Below are 22810 nucleotides of genomic sequence, written 5' to 3' on the forward strand. Positions count from 1 at the left end.
ATCCAATAAAAAAATGAGGTCTAGGCAAGATCCGACAAAGGAAGCAAAGAGCAAAAAAACAGATCTATGTATCTGTATTCTGAAGAGAAAGACAGACAGGCCAAGCTATAGAGGGCAGGACTAATGCTCGGAGTAGTTTAAAGCCATATGATCTCTAGTGGCTGAAATAATAGACTGATTGTATCTTACCAGTTACCTGAGACGGGAGTTCAGTAAATCAGGAATGTTGCTTTACACCTTTAAAAGTAGGCTATGCTCATGTCAGTCTTTCTATAAACTCAGAGTTACCAAATACTACCATATATTAGAGAGGAGTCTTTAACATGAAAAGAAAAAGAAAAAAAACACACACACAAACACAAAAAACACTTTCCTGAATTGCCATGGTGATCATAATCAGTTGGCAATTTTATTTCACCTTTTTGTCGCCTTGCCTAGGGTTTCCAATGCTAAAGTCCTGTCGCTAATTGTAAAAAAAAAAGAAAAAGTGTTCACTCACCTCAATCCATCTCTGCGCCTCCAAGTAGGCTTCGTCGCAGCTGACAGCGGACTGCTCACGCCACTCCATCACAAACTTATTAACAGAGCTGCTCTGGCGGGCCAAATTGGTTCCAAGTGGCCCGCGTTTAAACGTCCAGTGACATAAACTTGAGCCAGTTGAAACAAGCAGACACAGTGAAAGCACTTAAAACTGGTCAAGCAGTCTAGAAGAGCACAGGTGAACTTGCAGCCACATTCCTCATACATGAAATATGGCTCCTATTGTTCATTTCCACCAGCTCATCAGTGAAAGAATGCAAGGTGTAACAGTAACGCCTTTCCTTTGCATCACCGTGCGGTTGCTGCTTACCTGTTCTTTCATCCGACACACCTGTGGTTTGTTTCTTTTTATGTAGGATTTCAATGCACCGCTCGGTCTCCGCATATGCAGCCAGCGAACGAGCTTTAAAACCAACTCGACCCGGGCTCAGCTCGTCTGGTAGAGGCACCGACAGGAGAGATTCTCTTTTCCATCAAGTTACATGAGGTGGAGGATGTGGCAGGAGGGTTTCCAAAGTGGGGTCAGAGGACCACCCACAGGTCCTTGAGCGGCTTCCAGGTGAACACAAGCTTGAGCATGCCACTCTTTGGAAGATTATTTTAACCCAAGGTTTTCAGTGATGCCCACATACAAACATATTCCCACATTACAGTTCCTTTGGCCAAAATAGTATAAATTTGAAGTCTGTAGACTGCTGAGCACCAAAAAGATAACTGTTAAAAAGTTAGAGTCCCTGGATTAACTCTTCTACCTCCAGGAGTTCGGTTTACTTTAAAAAAAACAAACCTCTTTCCTGCAACGCCACACAGCGGCGGCTAGGGTGCATTGCAGGGCCTGAGAAACAATTGACAGCAGTGGAAAGCAACTATAGCACAATTTTGAGGTAGGCCTATGTCTGCTACTTTACTTCTGCTCCACTACATTCAGAGGGAAATGCATGTTTCCCAACTATATTTATTTGACAATTACAGTGAGTTTGCAGATTCAAACCTCATCTTATAAACTATAATACACTGCTATAGATAACAATTCCCAAAGTATATAGAGTTGTTCAAATTACCTCAACCTAGACAAACCTTAAAATGTTGCGTTATTGGATCAATGATAATAATCACTACTTCAGTACTTTTACTTTTGATACTTTTATTTAATTAAAAAAGGCTACTTCTACTTCTTCCACTACCACTAAGGAGTAGCCTGCAGCACACAGGTGGTTGACTTTGACTTTGACATATCTAAGAAATCATGAGCCATTTGTGTCATATTTTATGAGGTAGCCTACTGTAAATAGACTTAAAACTCACGGTCTATGGTCCTACCAGGCTTAAAACCTCTGTGGGTCACTCAGCTATTAAAGACCATATAGCTAAGCACATATGTTTCAAGGCATGTTGTATAAAGGATAGTGTAACCTAAAGTGCAACTCATTTTACTTTTGCAGTCAGTATTATTAATGAGCATTTTAATATACCATAGCTGGATCACCTTGAGAGAGGGTTACCGCAGTGGTAGTAAAGATTGGTAAACAGGTGGAGGACAAGTCAGTTACCCCTCTAGCATCTCCTCTCCCTTTCAGGTTTCATTAGCTCAAGTACTGGATCCCCTTATCCAACTGCAGACAAAAAGTCTGAGAGAATATTGCCGCTCCCATTTTGAGCTACATCCTCTGGCCTTATTACAGGCTTTTCACAAGAAGAAAACTTCTATTTTCCGCTGTTGACTGAGAAGCATGGCACATATAAAAATGCAAACAAGTATCTATGCACAGAATAATTACACAGGTCTTTACTTTTTGTGACAGTTTCTGTAGCTTATACAATAACAAGAATCTAAACCTTTCAGTTTAAAGCTGCTTTCATATCTGCTCCAAGTGCAGACTTACAGGAATCACAGATTAAGTAGGACGTTCTTCCAACTAGAAACAGTGAAGTTTTATGGATCAAAATTTTGATCACAATGTAAGCTGCAGAAGTTAAGCAGCCTGGTTAAGCCTCTTTAATGGTTTAGGTTCATCTAAGGTGTGGTCTAAATTACATTAACAAGACAAACAAGTCAAGAAAATCTTTAGATGCTGTTTGCTTAATGTTCAGAAAAGGCACAAGTTTGGCAAGTGTTTTAGCAAATGTCATGAGGCCTCCTCTAGGATTAGGTTAAGTCTTTTTTTTTTTTTTTAAATAGTCAGGTGCCTCATCTTGGCTTCAGACAAGGTGTGGAATGTGTTTTTGCACACAATGAAGACTGTGGATTTTGTCTCCCAATACTGATATTAAAAGTACATTAGAAGGATCTTTTAATGGCCAGTATTAACAAGAGGAATGATTACATCAAGCAAATACTGTTTCACTGTACATGTGAGTACCCTTTTAAAACAAGCTTAGGTGTACCTATCATTTATTTTTAAGAATTTTCTTTTCCATTTCATGTAATAAACAGAGTTTTTGCAACTTTTGGATCAGGTTCCTGGTTGTATTCAAATCAATAGCTTTTTGTATGTTTAACAGCTCTCCTATGATTACTTCAAAAGCATTTCATTTGCCATTGCTGAGATACTATACTGGTATCCCATAATGTTTTTTAGATTCTCTTCAGTAGGCCTAGTTGCATACATTTATCAATAATAAGTTTTCACCAACTAAGATTTGAGTTAGAGAAGATCCACGAGCAAAGTCTTTAATAAATTTGCCTTTTATTTGACAGAATTACAAAAATGTAGGCACCTTCCACATGGATGTACAGTCTGCTTTTTTTTGATAAGCTTTTCACAACATCATTATCGCATACAACAGCTTTAGCCCATCTGTTTTTTTCAACGCTATGATTGAAATTAAAGCCTTGCAAAACACGTTTCTTCAGCTGGTTTTGACCATGTGGTCAGATATATGATCAAAAGCAGATACACACAGTATGCATCACTGAACCCAGAGTAAAAAAGAATTTGCGCTCCCTCAGTGACATGGAAAACTTGTTGAACTTCTTTCTTAAATGAAAGCCAAACATGCCATGTCAACAAACTTTAGTGCAGTGCAGTGTGCAGAGATGTTTCAGCATTGGGGAAGTGGAAGATTTTGATCTTAACAAGAAATACTGTTAGTTGCACAGCAGCACTCTAATACTCTTAAAATTTCACCCAACATGTAGCAATTGAAATATGACAAAAATGGACCATTACTTAGATATCATTTCCCTCAACATTACTTATTAAAATATTTTTTGAAAAAAAAAAAAGGATTTCTAATTTTCCAAGCATGTCAGCACTTGAGAATGTTTGGCAGTAATGTTTTCTTTGTTATGTGGGGTCACAAGGAAGTTTCCTCAGTATGACTCTTTAGAGAGGGCAATGATGGTGAATCGAACCTCCTGAGGGTCGCGAGCCATGAAGATCTTACAAACCTCTACAGCATCCTGCAGTGCAAGCAAACACATCAGGAAAATTATGAATTGCAACTCTGCTTTAGAAAATATTTTCATGTCAGTTTGTCCGTTTTATTCTGTGATGTCTTACCTCGAGTATAGTATCTTCTGATGTTTCTCCGTGGACAATAGGGAAAGGCTTCCGGCCATCTAGGTATAAAATAAACAAACAAAAAAAATTGTCATTTAAATCCATCATCACTAAATGTAGAATTAAAGGAATTACCATCAACTGTGTGGCAAATAGTATCAAATGTTTTCTACATGTTTGAACATACTTCAGCAGTGCCTAACTCACCCAGTTCATATAACTTTCCTCCGACATTCACAAAAGCTATAAAATGCAGATTCACTTTCTCATCTAAACTTGGTGCCTATAACAGACAAGAAATAAACAAAGTATTGAGTTAAACATACTCTTTTAGGTTGTGTACTAAACAAAGTTCAACACAAGACTAAAGGTGTTATCTTTGTCAGACACATCCTCAGGCAATGCAGCTCATCTAATACTCAATACAAACCTCAGTCTGTCCCTCCTGTGCACTGGATTCATGTGTAACACGTATACTCTGAAACAGAAAGTAGGAATGAAAATGCAAATGATTTGCAGTGTATCATTGGTGGTCCCTGTTTTGTTTTTTTTGTATTGTACTTCATAGTTATTTAACACATCTCCTACATATTTAAAACATTGTTTTTATTTTTTCTGTTATTATCTAACAAATGACCGCTCCAGAGGGGTTAGATAAAATCGTTACCAGGTAATAAAGATAACATTTCACAACAGGATACTGATATGGTTGTTGTGATGCTGATAAAAGGTCTGGGGCCAAAACGATTTTTCCATCTGTCTCCCAAATGATTAAAAACAAAAAACAAAAAGTAGTGTAGTCCTTTACTCGTGTGTCCATCTCGGACCACTTCATCACCACATCTTTCAGCAAAGATTTTCTTTTCAGTGGTTTCCTACCTCGTCTTTTTCCAGGAAGGTGGCCCTCTCTTCTGGTGTCATTTGAGAGGTTTGTTCAATAAACTTCTTAAGAGGAGAATCCGGCTCTAAGGACAAAGGACAAAATCCATTAAAATCAATAAAAAACTGTCTGCAAGCAAAAACGTGTTTGGATTTAGAGCTGGGTGATATGTCAATACAGTGACTTTCTAAGAGGAGATTATGTATTGTGTTATTATGATGAAAGTAATCTAATCCTAGTATAAAACGATGATAAAAATCATCTGAACTGTTCAAGCTGAGAAAAATTATGAACAATTCAATGCCATTAACGGGTTTGCCGTCATATCAACTCTCAAGTTGTAAACATGGAAAACTATCACATCTCTACCACTGCACATGACGTGAACGGAATAACTACTCACCAAATTCCAGGTGTGCCTTGTTGTTTGCCACTGCGTGAATTAATCCTATTGTTCCACAGGCGTTTCCAATAGTTTGCTTAATGAAGTAGACGTTGGGAGAGACATCCTGACGCTGATTCTTGAGTTTCTCTTCCTCTTCTTGCTTGAATGTCTCATACTGGACAGACGTGGGAGAAAAGAGAAATGTTTGTTGGACATTGTTTCTTATGGCATGGACAGGGGTCTGCACATTTATAGAATTCTTAAGTTGGTTCATGATCATGTGGTTAATACATTTTACACTAAAGATGTTGCAAAAACAAAAAGGTACCTTCTCTGTAACTGGGAACAGAAGCAGCACTGCACACACTGGTCTTGGTACCATGCTCAGAAGCTCTGGATCCAATCCGTATACATCTCCAAATTGCCAGGTTGGCCTCATACCCAAACAATTGACAAACTACACAAAAGCTGAGAGTAAATTTGTATGCACACAAAGACATAAAGCTCACCTGAAAGTATCTGGCAGACAGGTTTAACCCAAATAAAGTTGTATGTAATAGTGCTCTCCTATTTACCATTATAAACAACTTATCATACCTAACCCCAAAATGGCTATTACACACACATACTTAAAAAAAAAGAAAGAAAAGAACGTCATTACTCTCTAATACATGTTCGGCCACTGCATGCCAGCATACCAAACTTCTGTTAAAAATCTTTAAAAATAAATAAATAAATAAAAACGATAACTACTCTTTATATGAAATACTTATTATCATAACAAAGCTAAATTTATGGGTAATTGTTTATTTTACAGGTCTACCATTTCTTAATAATCTCCAAGAACGTTTCCAGTAAATGATGTATGCTGGCACTAATTACAGGAAAATGGGAATTTTCTAGAGTTCCATTAAAACCCAGGCAAATATGAATTAATTATCCATTTATTTTAGGACACTTTATCATCCATGCAAGTTAAATTGCTTGTATGTAGATACATTTCAGATTTTTCATGTTCAGCTGACCTTGAATTTAAATTAATTCATTGGTGTCAATTAAACACTCAATGCTTCCTCATGATTAGTACCAAACTACATAGTTTATGTGAAATAAAGCTTTATCAAATTGTCCAGTGTGTGTCCTCTAGGACGACATTCAACAGGTGAACTGAGAGTCTTACTGTCAAGAGGTGGGGTGGTTTCAAAGGGGACAGCAATTAGTTTGGTTACTGAGGGTCAGAATCTACAGGTAGATCTTACAGAAAATGGCTTGGACAACTGCATAAAATGTAACAATGAAATGTATGAGTTAAACAACCTATAAAATATATTACTAGACATACAATTACAGCATACTACTAGCAATAAAGTATGTTAATGCCTATGTCAACTTCTTTGCAGCCTGACACTTGCATTATGTTTATCAGGCAGTAGTAGGCTACATTATTTAGTAACTTTTACATCTTTAAAAGTAACGTTAACGTTACATTGCATCGCTGCTGGGTAGGCCTTGTGTCGCTTTGCTGCTGATTATTCAGATCATCCATCTGGTGTTAAATTCAGTCAGAAGAATACTCACTTTTGTCATGACCTGAAATGAAAAGACAAATAAAAATATTAATCAAGTTGCTTTTTGGGTCTATCAAACCAGCCACGCCGGCTTCAGCTTTTGTTCTCTCTACTGCTAGCTACAAGTTAGCTAGCCATCACATGCTTGTAAATGAATGACTCCGACGAATATAGTTTGATAATAGATTAGATAATCAGCAATACGCACTTCTGGATTCGACTCCAGAGGCAACCAGCGTGGAGAATCCATTCTGAAGTAACGTCAACCGTTATTTCCCTTTCAACCGAGAGATTAATGTTAAAGTGATTTAACAAAATCTGTTTGACAGCTGGAACTCGCTTCCGCGTCTGGAAGGTGCACCTTTACATTTATGTAATGCGCAGGGGTATTTACTTCTTCATAAACCATAAATACACCACTCCCAGTACCTTACAACATGAACACACAAATTACGTATATTATTTATTTATATTATATTATTTTTAACACTAAATAGTTATTTTGTGGTTCTTTGCCTGCAAAATGGAGGATTTTTTGAATGTACTACTCACCCCATCAGCCCAACAGTGGACCATTCCAGGATCATGGGCGTGTCTCAGAGAGACGTCCCAGCGGTTGTAGTGGTTCAGCTTTCCCGTTAATATGATCTGGCTGATCCAGTGAATATTTCCTTCGTTGTATCAGTGGCGAACGTGTTTCTACTCGCTTTGGGAAATCATTTTCTAATAAACAGATCTCTCAAATCAGGGACAAAGCTCGATTAAACGTGTGTAGCCCTAACCTGTGTCCGGGAGATGGACGCTCTGCTGTTAAGTAGGCTACCTCCCTGAAATACAGATTTCAATTTCATCACAATCACAATGTTAAATATTCTAAATAGAAAGTACAACCGATCTTTATGAAATATAGAAGATGGAAAGGACAATGATAAAACAGAGGAAAAATACAATAAATAAATACCTATAGAAAAAGGCAGATTGAGTTAAAACAATTTAGAGTCTAATTAGACATAGACCTACTCTTTTTTACTTTATGAAATTTTGGAGTTTATAAAATAGGGAAAATAAAGAAGTAAAATAGAGGATTAGTAATTTATGTGATAGAAAGTAATTCCCAGTAAAATGATCAAATTTACTATCAATAGCCAATTGGGACATGTTTGCAAATTATAACATTTTTAACAGAAAGCTTAAAGAGCCCCTCCAACATGATTTACAACATAAAAATAATAAAAAGTAATTTGTATCTGATGTGGTCTTTCTACAAAAAAATTAGGCCTACATCTATTCCTTCTTTCCCATAGAAAAATCAAGACAAACAGCAGAGGCTGAGGAGCTGAAGGTGATCAGTCAGTTAGAGTCAGAGCAGATCAAAAGTGAAACGGGTGTGTGTGTGTGTTGCAGGTTTTGTCTGAGGAGGCTCTGTATTATATGTATATATAGCCTAAACTGAACAAAATTATAAACGCAACACTTTTGTTGTTGTCCCCATTCATCATGAGCTGAACTCAAAGATCTAAGACTTTCTCTGTGTACACAAAAGGCCTATTTCTCTCATGTTCACAAATCTGTCAAAATCTGTTAGTGAGCACTTCTCCTTTGCCGAGATAATCCATCCACCTCCCAGATGTGGCATATGAAGATGCTGATCAGACAGCTTGGGTATTGCACAGGTGTGCCTTAGGCTGGCCACAACAAAAGGCCACTCGAAAACAGCCCTGGAAAAGAGCAGTCGGATTCTCTTATGCTGCGTTCCACGCAGCTGGGAACTCTGATATTTCTCACTTCCAACTAGAAAAAGTACTGCGGACGCCACCTGAAGTCTGAATTGTGAACATGTAGGCTATTTCTGCGTTACAGGCAACTCGGGAACTGGGAAATTTCCGACCTCCAACTAGAAAAACCATCCTGGAACGCCACTTTAAGTCGGATTTCCTACTTGTGAACTCGGAGAAACAACTGTTAGTACCCCGACTTTACGAGTAGCAGCTAAATGACGTCACACAACAATGGCAGCTCCTATGGAAGCACGCATTGTAAAGGCAAAGTAAAGTATTAAATTAAAATAATACATACTAGTATCAAATAGTGAAACTTGTTCTGCATGTAAATTGATGTAGAAATACTTTGTCAATATTATTATGTAGCTGGTCTCTGAAAGTCATCTTCTTTACCCAAAAGTTATTCAGGAAAATGTTTAAAATGTCCAGAAATGTGAAAACATTTGGAAACAGAGCCTACAACGTTTGCTGACTTTTGAGGATTACCAACTGATGTAGTTAGGATACACAGATAAGGAGTAAAGGTGTAGGCCCTATTTATCGCTTCTTTTTTAATAATATGGCCAAACCTTTTAATTGGCCTAATACCAAGTGCACTGCTGAGGGCTTAACAGTGCATACACTTGCCAAAGAAACTTAAGTTTGTCAGGTCAGCTATGTTTATTGTTTACATTTAGTGTCATGCACCACCATGCAACTGAAACGATTTGACTTTGATTTCAACTTGGAATCTTCCCAGTTTGTTCACCGGTCTGAAACGCCGCATAAGCCCCGCGGTCGTCTTTTCTGAAGTCCTTATGAATTCTCCTTCACATCTTTCCTTGACCTCATGACGTTTTCCATCGAGGGCATGAAAAAGAGGAGATTTATTTTGACCTTTCAACCGCAGCCCTAGTCTTGAAGGGCTGCTGTAAGTTGTACAAGCCACCAGATGTCACTGTTTGCTGAGTAAGAGTAGCGAAGACCACGTTTACTTTACTTGGCACTGCTATGGGACCCTTGACCTGAGCAGCAAAGATTATTATGGCATGGATTCAAATGTAGCAGGTGTCATTCTATGAACTCTACTCCAGCATAGATAACAAAATAGGTTTCAAGATTAGTAATTTTGTTTACACCAAATCCCTATCCTACCCATGTTATGTTGTTTTGCCCCGCAACTATCATGTTTGTTTTTGTTAGGTTCAAGAACTGTTAAACAGCAGAACACAGACCAGGAGTAAGGTGGGAATTCACAGTTTAAGTTTATTTCACAATTCCAAAAATCTGCAATAGTGATCACTTGCTTGAAGTATTTCAGAAGAAAAACATGTGATGCTAGCTGGGCAGGTGAGGCACTGAATGAGACTGACAAAGATCTCTTACTTGCATAAGGCACAAGCAAAAGCAGGATCAGAAAACAAGAGCAAATACCACTACCACAGCAGTTTGGCCATCACATGAGTAGCACTTAGGAGGTGAAGAATGAAGTTAAGAGCCGGGGTTTAAATGCTACAGGGCTTGATTGCTGGAATGAAATAGCAGGTGATAAAAAGTAACATGGTGGAGACTTTAATGTACATACTTTGTGGGGAAGCGGTTATACAGATAAAATGATCAAGCACTTGAAGATCTACTAAATGATAATGATAGATTGTTGGTTTTTTTTGAAGGAAATGGTACAAGGATGGACGTAGAAAGAAATACAACCATAAGCATTGTTCTTACACTAGTGAACGCTCATTTAACAAAATCTAGTGAATGGAAAGTATTAAATATTTCCACAGTAGGTAGTGATCATTTCCCATTTTCTGAAAAAGGATAGTAAACCTCGGCAGAATCATGAGTGTTGCGAAGCTATAAAAATCAAAATGAAGCATTGATGAGGGATTTAAATCCAGAGAATTTCATTAATTTTTAAAGAGATCTAAGGCTAGAAAAGTAATTAAATCAACAAATGCATGGAGACAGTTTTGTACTGGAAAGGAGTTTCAATTCAATTAGGTCTGGACAATGTTGACGGAAATGTGTGGATAAAGAATGAACATACAACTTTGAGGGTATTATTATCCCGCTTAGGGCCACTTAAAAACAAAATGCCATGTGCAAAAACATTTCAATAAAATATTAGTAATTCATTTACAGATACAACTATTTTTATATCGCTTTTTTCTATTAAAAGTAATGAGACACTCATAAGAAAAAATCCTAAGAAGTTTTAAAGAGAGACACTTTTTTACTGATTGTCACTCTGAAGAACAGAGAATAGCACTGTATCGTGCTACACTACACTGTTAAACTGAGATCTGTTATTAAATCATGTTATACATGTCGTTCACACGACAGAAAATGACAATTTATATGGATTTATATTTCTGTAGACAGTTTTAGAATTTAAATATTTGGGTTATGGTGTGATGAAAAGAACACATGGAATTCTCATACAAAAGCACCCAGAAACAAAATATAAGAAATATATTAAAACCTTATGAGAAATTGATGCGGTTATGAATGTGGAGCAGATAACAGTCACTGTTAGATATTTACTGGGCATAAATAATCAATGATCAACCATTGATTATGTGTGTAGCATATGGAAAAGCAAGCAAAACTGTTTTACAACAACTCCAATAAATATAAATATTAAAGGTTATTATGAAGGATGGGTTCAGAAGTTCACTCTCGTTGAATCCCTGCACCTGTGGATGTTGAGCAATAAACAAGCAGGTGAAATAGCAAAGAAAGCTCTTAAATTACACAATCATAAAATAATAAGAGTAGCATATCGTAGGGGAGAAGTAAAATCTAAAGCTAAGTGGGACAAATGCAAGGAATACAGCCACGATTCCTTGCATTTGGCATAACACTTGGCAGAAGGAAAGGATTGCAGATCACAATGGGAGACATTACACAACACAGAAATCCATTGTGTCCAAGTGAAGCTGTTTCAAAGAGGATGTTGGGCTTGGAGAGAGGAGATGATACATTTACAGCTTAGACTTAGACATGCAGGTTTTAATTCTAACCTCTATTTAATTGAAAAGAGACCTTCAGAACACTTAAAAGTGGTGTAAGACTGTAGATGATGTTGAACTCACATTATGCAATGTAATAAAAATAATTCAGAAAGAATATATAGCTTAAGAGGCAGGGAAGATATAGGGTTTCAAATGGATCAAGACAAATCAAAAGGAGCTAATGGGATTTTTATTTAAGATAGACAAGATTAGCATTTTTATTTTATTTTTTTCATAATTCAACAATTAGATGATGCAATGTCTTGTGGGCCCCAGCATCTTTAGAAACAAAAATGCAGACAAATTGGCAAAAAAATCAATCAAAAATGAAATTGTATAATATTATACTTCGAAAATCATAGGGGAAAAACATAGTGTGGAGGAAAATACATCAACTGTAACAACAGACTTGCGATAACTCAACAAAAGGAAGACATCTACAATCTATCCAAAATAAAGTAGGAAGGCTATGGAGAGAAAACTGAGAATTATACACAGCAACATTAACATTACACTTTATGTTATGGGAAAACATCCAACAGGTGCGATCAGTGTCATTCAAAAGAGACAAGTGGGCCTATAGTAACATGTAGAAAATCTACAGAAGAAAGACAAAAACTAATCACACAAGCCTGTAGGGTGAGTAGAAGTTTTTTTAGTAGTTTTACCCTGCTGTGTGGTCCCACACTAGATGCAGCTCTTTTCTGCAAAAGGCAATTTATTCCTTCTATTGTTTCATCGTGTTTGCCTGTTTTGTATTGTTGTTTTGTATGACGACCTGCCAGGGACTACAGATGAAAAATAGCCTTTTGGCTAAATCTGGCACATTTACATTGTTGCACTGTCCCTTTTAAATAAATAAATGGAAAGAGTGTGAACACAGTGTTTGTTCATTCTTGGACGTTATTCCATTGGACTAATTGGACTTCTTTTAAAGAAATTGACTTCGAGAAAGATCAAATCCTTGAGGAGGCAGGATTGCAACGTCATGGATGCCAACCATAAACCGTCAACAAAGAAAGAAAAAGAAGATGAGGGAGACACTCCGATACAGTAGATGGCAGTATGCACCTTTTACGATGGTAGTGATTTGCCAGTAAACACAAAGAAGAATTTTAGCGAGAGAGACGATGCCAGCAGCAGAGCGATCACATGGTGGGTTTTAACTTGCATCTCATGCTGCATTAATTTAACGGTGTTTTCAGTAGATTGTAGTTTGACTAGAGACGAATAGGCTGGACTTTCAACGATAGCACTGTAAGTTACACCAAGCAATCAAGCAATATATTAGTTCATTAGCGTTAGCTTAACACAGCAACGTTAAGTTAGCCGTTTCCCTGTTGATGTGGTAACGTTATTACCGTACTTATATCTGAACTGAACCATAACCCTAACCAGTCGTCTCCTGTGATGCTTAATCTGACCCTAACAATAACTCATGCCTAACGTTTGTCCCAGTTTGTGCCTCACGTGTAACTAGCATTAATTAACAGTTAAACACTTGTAAGTTAATAATGTTAAACCTATAACCTAAACCTATGTTACGTTCGGGTCACGGGATGTTTTATAACACTAACCGCTGTTCTGATATTTACAGAATCCCCAAAGAGTCTTCTAACCATCTGGATGAAAAATATCAAATCAATTGCACGATTTTTTGACCCGTTTGCCATTTTTGGACGCAATATGCACAAACCACAGACTGTAGCACAAACCTAAGTCTGAACCCCAACTATAGAGAGGAGCGTTACGGGAAACATCCTTTAAACAGGAGGGAAACGACCACGCCCCCGGCTATTAAAGTGGGAGGGCAAATTGAAAAACGAATGGCACCCACCCACCATGGCTAAAGATGCTGCGTCGCATTTTGCACATCAAACAAAAAAAAAAAAAAACGGTTTTCTTTACTTCCCCAAAGAGCGAAGGGCATACCAAAATTAATCTGTGGCTTCATGTTAGTTAATGATGTTACTCAGTGAATGACATACGGGCTGAGTATGTAAATCAAAAGCGATTCTGAACTGAGCCATAATATGAGCCTCCGAACATTATTTCAGAAAGATTTAACGTTAAAACGACTTTCACTGAAAACATATCTGGAGCATACACCATTAATGTCTAATAACTGATACAGTTAAATGCATCTCTTTAAAGCGTGTTACCACACTAACCTATTTAAAGGTGACATCTGTGATAATTGTACCTTCGTGCTTTGACTGCTTTCCCCCTTGTAATTGTATTATTTTATATTCAATGTATTTTTTCTTTTCTTTTCTTCATCATGTTCCGACCTGAACATGTGTTATATTTTATCTGTTTACTTAATAAAGTTCTGAGGAAGAAATTAGGATTTCTGGTCAAAAAAGATGGATAACAATATATGTGCGCATATTTATAGAGGTAATAATATAGCAGTAATTTATCATAAATAGAACAAGCCGGTACCATAGTCAGACTGTTGTGACACAGTGACTAGTGGGCATTTTGAGATCAGTAACATGGTTATGTGTCCAGAAAAGTGTGGGAAAACTTGTGATAAATGGATTGCTTCACTTCTGTCCTTCAGGTGTCAACAAAGTTGTGGACAACATCTGTAGGCTTTCACCAGATTTGCTGGCTGAAGCAGTGAGTATATTTTATCTCTATTTGTATATATCCCCATGCAGGCCAAAAACAAGTTACATTTATTAAAAAAAAGGGAACTAGCCATACAGCATATAATAATAATAAATAATAATAATAATAATACAAAATATGTAAATGAGTGATAATATAAGTGCTTAGAAAAAAGCACTGCACAAGACACACATCATGTCGTTGGTTGTTATTTGACCTGTAGTTTTTGATTACCACAGACACATTATAAATGAATCATTTAAACAAACATGCCTCATCACACGTGATCTTATAAGATTTGCAACAGGATGAAGTTGTTGTGGTGCAAACCTCTGTCTCAGTGGGGTTAACTATTGGATGTTAAATACATTGTAATAGTGTTCATTGCAGGGCTATTAGCTGCCGTTCTCTGCACAAGTTACACAGGATGTGGTGGTGTTTCCATAGAGGCTATACAGTTGTTCTGATAACTAATCTTCTAATCTCCAGTGTCAGCATGTTCTGACTTATCTTCAAGGGCAGACTAGAGGAGTAGATTCGGCTGAAATTTCTGATGTGAGTCAATATTTCCTTTAGAATATTTTTTTTCACTTATAGTAACCCATCTTCCCAAGTTCCTCTTTCATTGCTTTGTGTTTTTTTTTTCTGCTCAGAGATTTCAGAAAGCTGGAGTCAGACTTGACCATGAAGCTGTACAGAACATTATCAGATTTCTCTTGTTAACATTCAGGTATCTTTGATATATATTATTTATTTTTTGCCTCTGAATGTGGTTTGTCGGAATAAGCCCATGCTTATTCCGTATGCTGCATGTTGATATGTTTGTTCAGTTTGATACATTTGTTTGTAAATATAGTAAATAAGTACATGCCCATAGCATTATAACTTCCTCACAACTGGCTTCAGTTGTGTAATGGAGCTTTAACAGCTTTTATCCTGGGTTATGGACCTGGCAAAAAGGCTAACTCATACATAAAGAAGCACATTGTTGTACTATAATGCGTGATTAATTAATATTTGTTTTACCAGGTCAGCTGGGAAGAACAACCTCTCTGGGGACGACCTTGTGTCGAGTCTGGAAGGCAGTAACAAGTGGCCTAAAGCTTCCCATCAGGTGTTCCACAGGTTGTGGAGTGAACATGGTGCATTAGTCCATGCTCAGCAGGAGGTCCAGGCTATGCTCAGCATCAGCCAGGTATGTCCAAATGGAATGTGTCATTTATATTCAATTTTTTAGATGACCCGAAGACAGAATTAGTCTATTTTCAAGGCAGATGAGACGTGTTTGTTGTTATGCTTTATCTGTCTAGTTAGTGGACATGCAGTGGAAGCTTGGGATGGCAGTGAGCTCCGACACCTGCCGATCACTCAGCTCCCCATATGTGTCTCTACTGCTGAAGATCGTTGAGCCCTCTGGACAGATTTACCAGCGGTCATTTGAGATGACCATTCCACAGTTCCAGGTCTTTATATGTGTTGAATGTATTGTTGTTGGTGAAATGTATTACTTGCTTGATTTTTGAGATAACTTTTTTTTGTCCTCTGCAGAACTTTCACAAGCAGTTCAAGGAGATGGCAGCAGTTATGGAGACTGTATGATGGTTGCAAGCACTCCTAAGTGTTTGTCGCAGTTTCACCCCCTGCTTACATGTAATCAGTGAAGGAACAGCTTGACATGTGTTTGTCTGCTGGCTGTTTCAGTTGTCTGCTTTGCACTTCAATTTTTCGTTCCACCTGCATGAAGGTTATAATGTTGTCGGTTTTTGGTGCTGTTTTGCATTATATAGAAAGGTGTTTGTGTTTAGCCAACACTCACCGATAGTGACAGGTCTTTCTATTATTGTGTCCACCCCATTCATAACACAATATAATTCAACAGCACCACAAAGTACAGCCTAAGACTGAACACTAACCTTTGTGAAGTAGGATTTATTGCAGGACTGCTGTATTAAGCCCACAACATAAAATCCTGTAGACTATATAGTTTCAGTAAGTGGCTAAATTTTCATATAAACTTTGCAGTACAGTTTTTAGTTTGAAAAGCTAAATGGTCCATGTGAACTTTTTACAGTCCTTGTGCTTTTTTGTTAATGTTAATAAATCATGAAGACTTTCTTTAGCAGTTTGTGTTTTTCCTGGTAATGCTGAAATGCAGTGTGTGAGTCTGAGTATGTCCTCAGTTGGATGCCATACAACAGTGATGCAATTAAAAACTAAAAGCAATCGTAAGCTAAATTGATTGAATCCTGTAAATTGGTGTCATTGTTTACCATCTAACTACTCTGTATATGTAGAATCCACAGAGAAATAAGTCTGACCTACTTTTGGGTATGTGCATGACTGGATATTTTAACCATAGATTTCATTAAATTCCATTTACACCCCAGTGCATTGTAGACAATCAACTCTAATTCAATGGCAATAGTTAAAAACATAAATGCAACCATATGATTTGTATAAATAAGGCTCTGGGGCCTTGTGTGAGTCAATTTGGTGGCCTGTCCTGCAATATAAGTCATCTACATCTACTAAAATATGTACACACACGGTCCTCACCAGTAGTGCAGGGGTTGGTTGGCTGCAGAGCTCTAATGGCCACTGCCTCAGTGAGGTTATATATGGCACAGCTACTATTTTTGGGATAGACGGAGTGCTTGGAATTATGGTATTTGGTCGATTGGCACTCCTCTTGTGCATACAGCATATCAGATGTGATTAAAGTTATCCAGGACTATGAATCAGCACTATGAATATGACTATCTCTTGCTTGTTTGTTAACTGGCTTGGTGAAGTATTGCATATACTTCATTGTGCTGCTAACTAAGCGGGCATGACTCGTGCTCGTTTTACCTGGTGAAGGCAGCAGGCATGTAGGATTACAACCAACAGAGTTAAGGGCCCGGAGGACTAGTGGCACGGGGGCTGCAAACACAGTTTTAATGCTCTGTCGAGAAAGGTGGAGCCTCGTCCTGTACACATAGGTCCTGTCACGTTCCTCACATAGGGTCCACACAGCGGCTCTGCCCTGCCCACTCCTCCAGCACATGGGAAGGTTGGGCGGGTCGTCGACGCGCACAGCCTGCTCCGCCTCCAAGGCGTTGTGGAAGAAAGGATCACATTCGGGAGACTGCATTACAAGGCGATAAACAAGCAGAAATGTATGTGTTAGATAGACCTCTGAGAAAGAAAAATGCGACCGCGCCAGCTCATACATAAGTAACAGGACATTAGGGCTTGGACTGTATTAATGAGCCGCCCCGGTATGCGCTCAGAAACAACGCACAGCGCGTCAAAGAAATCAGATTTCTCAGGGCGAGTTGTGTTTACACAGGAGCCATCCAAAGCCACGTTTTAGCAAGCTTGTTTGGGACAGTACAGTACGGGACTGTTCAGCGTTTGACTCACTGCCCATGTAAACAGTGGAGGAACCGTGCAGGGAAGCAAGCATGGCCATATAAGCGCATTTACTTGAAATCCTCGAAGCAAAACTGAATTTTTTTGAGAGATCTGGATAACATGGGAGTGTTGTAGCTGATCGACAGGGCGAACACATGTGCGTGTAAGCTAATCGCTTCGTTGGATGAACGTTCACTATGGATGTGGCCATGGAAGCTGTTGCAAACTAACCACAACTACGTTGGCATTGGTTGCAGGGGATGGTGAGTCGGCATCATTTTTTGAAAGCAATCTTTAGTCCCACATCGCTGTCAAAAAGCTTCGGCCGAAAGTTTGCTGGGTCGACATGGAGAGTCAGGATGAGAGGGAGCACAGTCCTCCGAAGTCAGACAGGAGGTTCGCCCTGACTTACGTCGGCTGGTCCTCGCTGGACAGGCGGACCACCCTGCCCATGCTGCCGTGGCTGGTGGCTGAGATCCGCAGGAGGACTGAGAAAGGCGACTGCGGCCCCGTGGCGCAGCCGAGAGAAGTTCAGCTGATCCTCAACACCCCTTTCGTCCGATGTGTCCCCTCCAACAGCAACAACTCTTCAGTCTTTATATTCGAGCACAAAGCACAGCTCATATCTCGCTTCATTCACAACAGTAATGACCTCACCTATTTTGCCTATCTCCTGCGGGGACAGCCTGACAACCCTGAGTCCGAGATGTCCTGTCACGTCTTTAAGGCCTGCGACCCCAACCAGGTAGGCCTGTCCAAGCGTCAAACACACCTTTACACATGGCACAATAGTTATACCAGGAACAAAAGAAAAGTATACCTAATAGCATTGTAAAGAACAATAGACTGAGAAAATGCAGGTCAAAAGGGGATTTGTAGTGTAATCACTCATACATATATATATTATTTATATGGATGTGTTGCTGTAGACACTTAAGACCTGAAGTGAGTTTTCAGTGACCTCAAAAGTCCATTTTAAACAATATCTCTGTAATGTTTTCATAATATTCCAAAAAGATTAAAATTTAAAATGACCATATGATGTCAGGATTTACAATGAGGCCCACATATTTAAATGTTTTGATGGACTGAAGCTTTAAGTGTAAACACAAGACAAAGGGATGTCCTACAAAGCCTGAATTGAAATCTCCTTGAGGTGACAACTATGTCATTCAAACTCAAACACACAGTAGATTAGTCAATGGTCCAAACATGTTTGCTTTGGTATTAAGTATTTAGGCCACCGGTGGGAACGATAAACAGAGCACCCTGGATTTTTGGCAAAGTTAATCCATCTCTGTGCTTTCCTCTTTAGGGGATCAGACATCTCTCTGGTGACCGTAGTGTGACAACAACTGAACAGGCACAATATCGAGTCAGCACATTTACATGCTGATCAGCATGCCACTCTTGAGTAATAAACCGAAATGTGGTAAACAGTCCAAAATCAGGAACGTGGGAGTCAGTGTTTGAAAATCAATGTGCAGTCATGTTTTTTGGTCTTCGCTGAAATGCAAAGATCATACATGGCACTGTGCTGACCAGCTCACCCCAGTGGCATTGATGTGTGTCCATGTGTTTGCTTGCGTGTGAGTTGTTGTAGAATAAGTGCTTGATACTTGTTTTTTTGTGTTTTATATATGAATCATGTGGATTGGGGTTTTGCCAACATTCTTCACCTGCTGTGAGACAAGCTGAAGTCTTACAATTGTCCATGTTTTTCTTGTTTCCCCAATGAACAATGGGCACTTCACAAATAATGTTCACAAATAGACATCCAGTCATGTTCATGTTCTGCATTGATATCAAGGATACCTGTGTAAGATCTTGTTTTCTGTGGCATGTGCAGGGTTGGGCAGACTTGTTTGGGGATCCAGATGTTTGCAGCAGTCACAAAAGTACCTTGAACACACCTTATTCAGCATTATTACGCAACAAAAACTGGTTTGGCAGCCAGCGAGCAAGCAACATGTGCAAGGTAGACTATGTGGAACAATGATGCTCATACGTCATTTTTTGCAACTCCAAGTCAAGTCTTAATCAGAATCAGTTTTATTGCCAGGTATGTGTACACATACAAGGAATTTGACTCAGGATTGTACATTGCTCACGATGTGCTTACTTATACAATAATACAATAACACAATAATAAAATAATAATAAAATAAAATCAGACACAAACTACAGAATAGACAACACTAATATACACACTATGAACAAAACAATGTAGACATTATTGACAAATAGTGCAGTGATCAGAGTGCAAAGGATGCAAGAGTAAACTAGATGGATATGATATACAGGTACACATACATGCATACATGTACACTGAGTTTAAGAGTTTAGTCACAAGTTTAAGTCAAGTCTTGTGTAGTTCTGATGTGCATGTCTGCTGCATGCCACCTGGTCTGCTTATAACACTGCATAGCTATATCTAAGGAAATCAAAGCATGTATTGTATTATCATCACTCCTTTATTAGCATCAAGCGGCAGTGTCCGGGTCTGAAAAGTGAAGCCAATTCGCAAGTGCCTTAAACATGCATTCTATCTAAAGGCCAGCACGGGATGACTCCAATGATTGCAAAAAGAAGTCAGATTGCATTAGAGTTAATAACAAAAATATCCTACTTCTAACTCTAACACTTTACTAATGAGTTTATAGTCTCAATCACTAGTTTCAGGTCTTCTTCAATACAGCATGATGTTTAATTAGTAAATTATGGTCCCATTTAGAGCAAAATAGAAAATAAAGCAGGGTATGCTTTAGGGAGTGGCTACCTTGTGATTGACTAGCCACTACCATGGTGACATTGCCAAATGCCAAACTTGTGGCTTCAAAATGGTAGTCGACAAACTAATGGGTGACGACATGGTGGCTATGTCCACTTCTTTTATAAGGTAACGTTTAATGGCTTGCCCACGCACATTCAGCTAACTTTCTAGTTCACCAAGACATAGTGTTGTTGTGATGTTGGCTGTAGAAGCAGGAGAGTTTCGCTATCTGGAGATGCTGTATATCGAGATGTATATCGTTATTGGGATATAATATTACCTATATCAGTATATGAAATCATATTGCACAACACTAGTGTATGATTAGCATACAGTTTCCGCATTGATTAGTTGTTTGGTGTTTGATCACTTTTAACACGCCGTTGCAATGCAATATGAAAAACATGAACAAACAGCTACAGTATAGACCAAGTATTGGGTAAAAATGTATATAGACTAACGTTACTCAGGGTTACAGGAAAATATTGCTTATTACATTATTAGGCATGCAATAATAACTAACTTTTTTTAAGCAACAAAGATAACTGTATTGTATAATTACACTGGGCCTCCAACCAAGGACAGCTTAAAATCTACTGTAAATTAACACAGTGTTTCCCATACGTTCATTTATTTGTGGTGGCCCGCCACAATATCAAGGCTGACCCCACACACTGATTTTCGATTTGTTTTTTTACTAAACCTATTTAAAATCGTATTTGATTACAGAGAGCCGTAGCACTTTCTCTCGCTCGTCCCTCTCTCGCCCTCTCTCCCTCATGGAACACCGCTGCACAAATCTGTCCAACACAACGCCGTCAACCCAGCTTAAAAAAAGTTATTAGCAAGCATGCAATGAGCCTAGCTAATAAGGAGAGCTAAGTTAATGTTAGAAAACACAGGGGTTTTCGAGGCTAGCATGCTGTAGGCTATATAGGTAGTAGTCATTATCGATGCACGTCTGTGCCGTGCACACAACGGAGAAGTGTGGTTCTCCCTGTTTAGCACAGACAGGCAGCTGGTGAGTGAGTGAGTGACTGCTGCTACTGAAATTTCACATGATCAGTAAAGTCAATGCGTAACTCACTTTAATGATTTTCACCCGCACACTGCAGCGCGGCAGCTCTTAGCGAGCGTCCTCTGCTCGCTCTTCAAATGACAGCTATGTGACAGGCGGCCAGGGCTGGCCCTGGCCAGTTTGCTGCCCTAGGCAAGATTTCACCTGATGCCCCTGGATTTTTGTTCATAAACTTACACATAAACAAACTGCACAGGTTTGTCTTGTTTTTTTTTGAAAATATTTTGGAAACACAAACACACAACGTATTATAGATACAATATAAATATGTATTATATTATATTATGTTATTGCAGAAAAAACTATATTACAGAAACCTTGCTTTCAGCATATGTAACATTCCAAAAATTATAAATAAGACCATTGCACAAAAAATAAATAACTATACACAAACTTGAATGCACTATGCAAAATGTTTAGCAAATGTTCTACAGCCTTACTCGCCTTGCCTTTCTAGCCGCAGCCGACAGCTGTTGTGAGACCACATGATTTATGCTAATGACTGAAAGTCCACTGAGACGTTCTTGAGCCATTGTAGATCTCAGGTAGTTTTTAATCAGTTTGAGCTTAGAGAAGCTCCTTTCAGCAGCAGCGACTGTCACAGGTAGAGTGGCAGAGATTCTCAGAGCAACCCACATATTGGGGAAAATTTCCATCAGCTTCTTCTCCTGCAGGAAAGTCTGGAGCTCAATGTTTGTCATAACTTTTGATGTCAGCTGTGGAAAGTTTTGCATTTCTAATACAAGTTTCAATTCAATTTAGCGAACGTTACAGGCATCGTGATCGTCGAACTAACTTAATGCAACACAGATAAACTGATCACACATCATTACCTACCTCGGTCTTTTTCGCGTTTTTCTTCCTCTTCTCTTCTTTTTTTTCTTCCCTGGGCACCAGATGGTTTCGGTCTTTTTGACATAATGACAACTTATCAGTGTCAGTGAATTCGGCCATCCGTCACTCACACACACAGGTAACGGGGTTTTTTTCAGCAGGGCGGGGGCGATGGAGATTGGTGCGTCACTCAGTCGGACCGGGGGGATTCAGGATTCCCCCGGATTCACGATCGCTTTTTTTAATCCATAATATTTAAGTTGTATTAGTAATAAAAAAAATTATAAAAAAATTAATTTGGGCGCTCGGGCGCCCCAAGGGGTGGGCGGCGCCCTTAGCATTTGCCTATTCCGCCTATGCCCAGGGCCGGCCCTGCAGGCGGCAGTAGGTTACGGTGAAAACGAGCGTAACGTTGGCAGAGGAAAACATGAGCGCTACGTTTCAGTCTGGCTGTAAATGT

The 22810-nt window shown here is 38.8% G+C and overlaps 4 protein-coding genes across 10 annotated transcripts in view; 2 read left to right on the forward strand and 2 right to left on the reverse strand.

Moving 5' to 3' along the window:
- Positions 1 to 1145, reverse strand: part of LOC119904348 (LIM domain only protein 7-like) — a 46443-nt gene extending 45298 nt beyond the window's left edge. Inside the window, exon 1 of the mRNA XM_038720943.1 lies at positions 500 to 1145. Coding sequence (XP_038576871.1) covers positions 500 to 568 — 69 coding nt within the window. The 5' untranslated portion in view covers positions 569 to 1145. The remainder of the gene's footprint in view (positions 1 to 499) is intronic.
- Positions 1146 to 3207: 2062 nt separating this feature from the next.
- uchl3 (ubiquitin carboxyl-terminal esterase L3 (ubiquitin thiolesterase)) lies at positions 3208 to 7233 on the reverse strand. 2 transcript variants are annotated; one of them, XM_038720948.1, is made up of 9 exons: positions 7085 to 7233; positions 6887 to 6898; positions 5637 to 5765; positions 5327 to 5483; positions 4923 to 5008; positions 4474 to 4521; positions 4251 to 4326; positions 4044 to 4102; positions 3208 to 3943 (listed from the first exon to the last, which is right to left on the reverse strand). In XM_038720948.1, exons 1-9 carry the CDS (start codon positions 7124 to 7126, stop codon positions 3854 to 3856), a joined length of 699 nt encoding a protein of 232 aa, XP_038576876.1. In that variant the 5' UTR covers positions 7127 to 7233; the 3' UTR covers positions 3208 to 3853. The 2 variants fall into 2 exon arrangements, with proteins under 2 accessions (XP_038576876.1, XP_038576875.1); XM_038720947.1 differs by lacking the exons at positions 6887 to 6898; positions 7085 to 7233 and adding an exon at positions 6795 to 6879.
- A 5491-nt stretch (positions 7234 to 12724) lies between these two features.
- On the forward strand, positions 12725 to 16388 carry commd6 (COMM domain containing 6). Its single transcript, XM_038720949.1, has 7 exons — positions 12725 to 12808; positions 14220 to 14278; positions 14759 to 14824; positions 14923 to 14999; positions 15299 to 15464; positions 15580 to 15732; positions 15818 to 16388. Exons 1-7 carry the CDS (start codon positions 12784 to 12786, stop codon positions 15866 to 15868), a joined length of 597 nt encoding a protein of 198 aa, XP_038576877.1. The 5' UTR covers positions 12725 to 12783; the 3' UTR covers positions 15869 to 16388.
- Positions 16389 to 17367: 979 nt separating this feature from the next.
- The window catches only part of tbc1d4 (TBC1 domain family, member 4), a 34265-nt gene continuing 28822 nt past the window's right edge, over positions 17368 to 22810 (forward strand). For 2 of the 6 annotated variants that reach the window (XM_038720952.1, XM_038720953.1), the window contains exon 1: positions 17368 to 18410. In XM_038720952.1, the coding sequence (XP_038576880.1) occupies positions 18012 to 18410 (399 nt within the window). In that variant the 5' untranslated portion in view covers positions 17368 to 18011. The remainder of the gene's footprint in view (positions 18411 to 22810) is intronic. The other 4 variants (XM_038720951.1, XM_038720954.1, XM_038720956.1 and 1 more) reach the window with 3 other exon arrangements.

Source organism: Micropterus salmoides, unplaced genomic scaffold, assembly GCF_014851395.1.
Source record: "Micropterus salmoides isolate LMB-PRFRI ecotype aquatic unplaced genomic scaffold, ASM1485139v1 Ms_hic_scaffold_15, whole genome shotgun sequence".
Lineage (NCBI taxonomy): Eukaryota > Metazoa > Chordata > Actinopteri > Centrarchiformes > Centrarchidae > Micropterus > Micropterus salmoides.

Coding starts and splice junctions, on each gene's coding strand:
- uchl3 (XM_038720947.1), bottom strand. CDS start 6,854: ATGGATGATCTGAATAATCAGCAGCAAAGCGACACAAGGCCTACCCAG. Junction 5,766..6,794: donor CTACCCAGCAGCGATGCAAT/GTAACGTTAACG, acceptor GCTTTTGTGTAG/TTTGTCAATTGTTTGGGTAT. Junction 4,522..4,922: donor CCTTCCTGGAAAAAGACGAG/GTAGGAAACCAC, acceptor TTTCTGTTTCAG/AGTATACGTGTTACACATGA.
- commd6 (XM_038720949.1), top strand. CDS start 12,784: ATGCCAGCAGCAGAGCGATCACATG. Junction 12,809..14,219: donor AGCAGCAGAGCGATCACATG/GTGGGTTTTAAC, acceptor TCTGTCCTTCAG/GTGTCAACAAAGTTGTGGAC. Junction 14,279..14,758: donor CAGATTTGCTGGCTGAAGCA/GTGAGTATATTT, acceptor TCTAATCTCCAG/TGTCAGCATGTTCTGACTTA.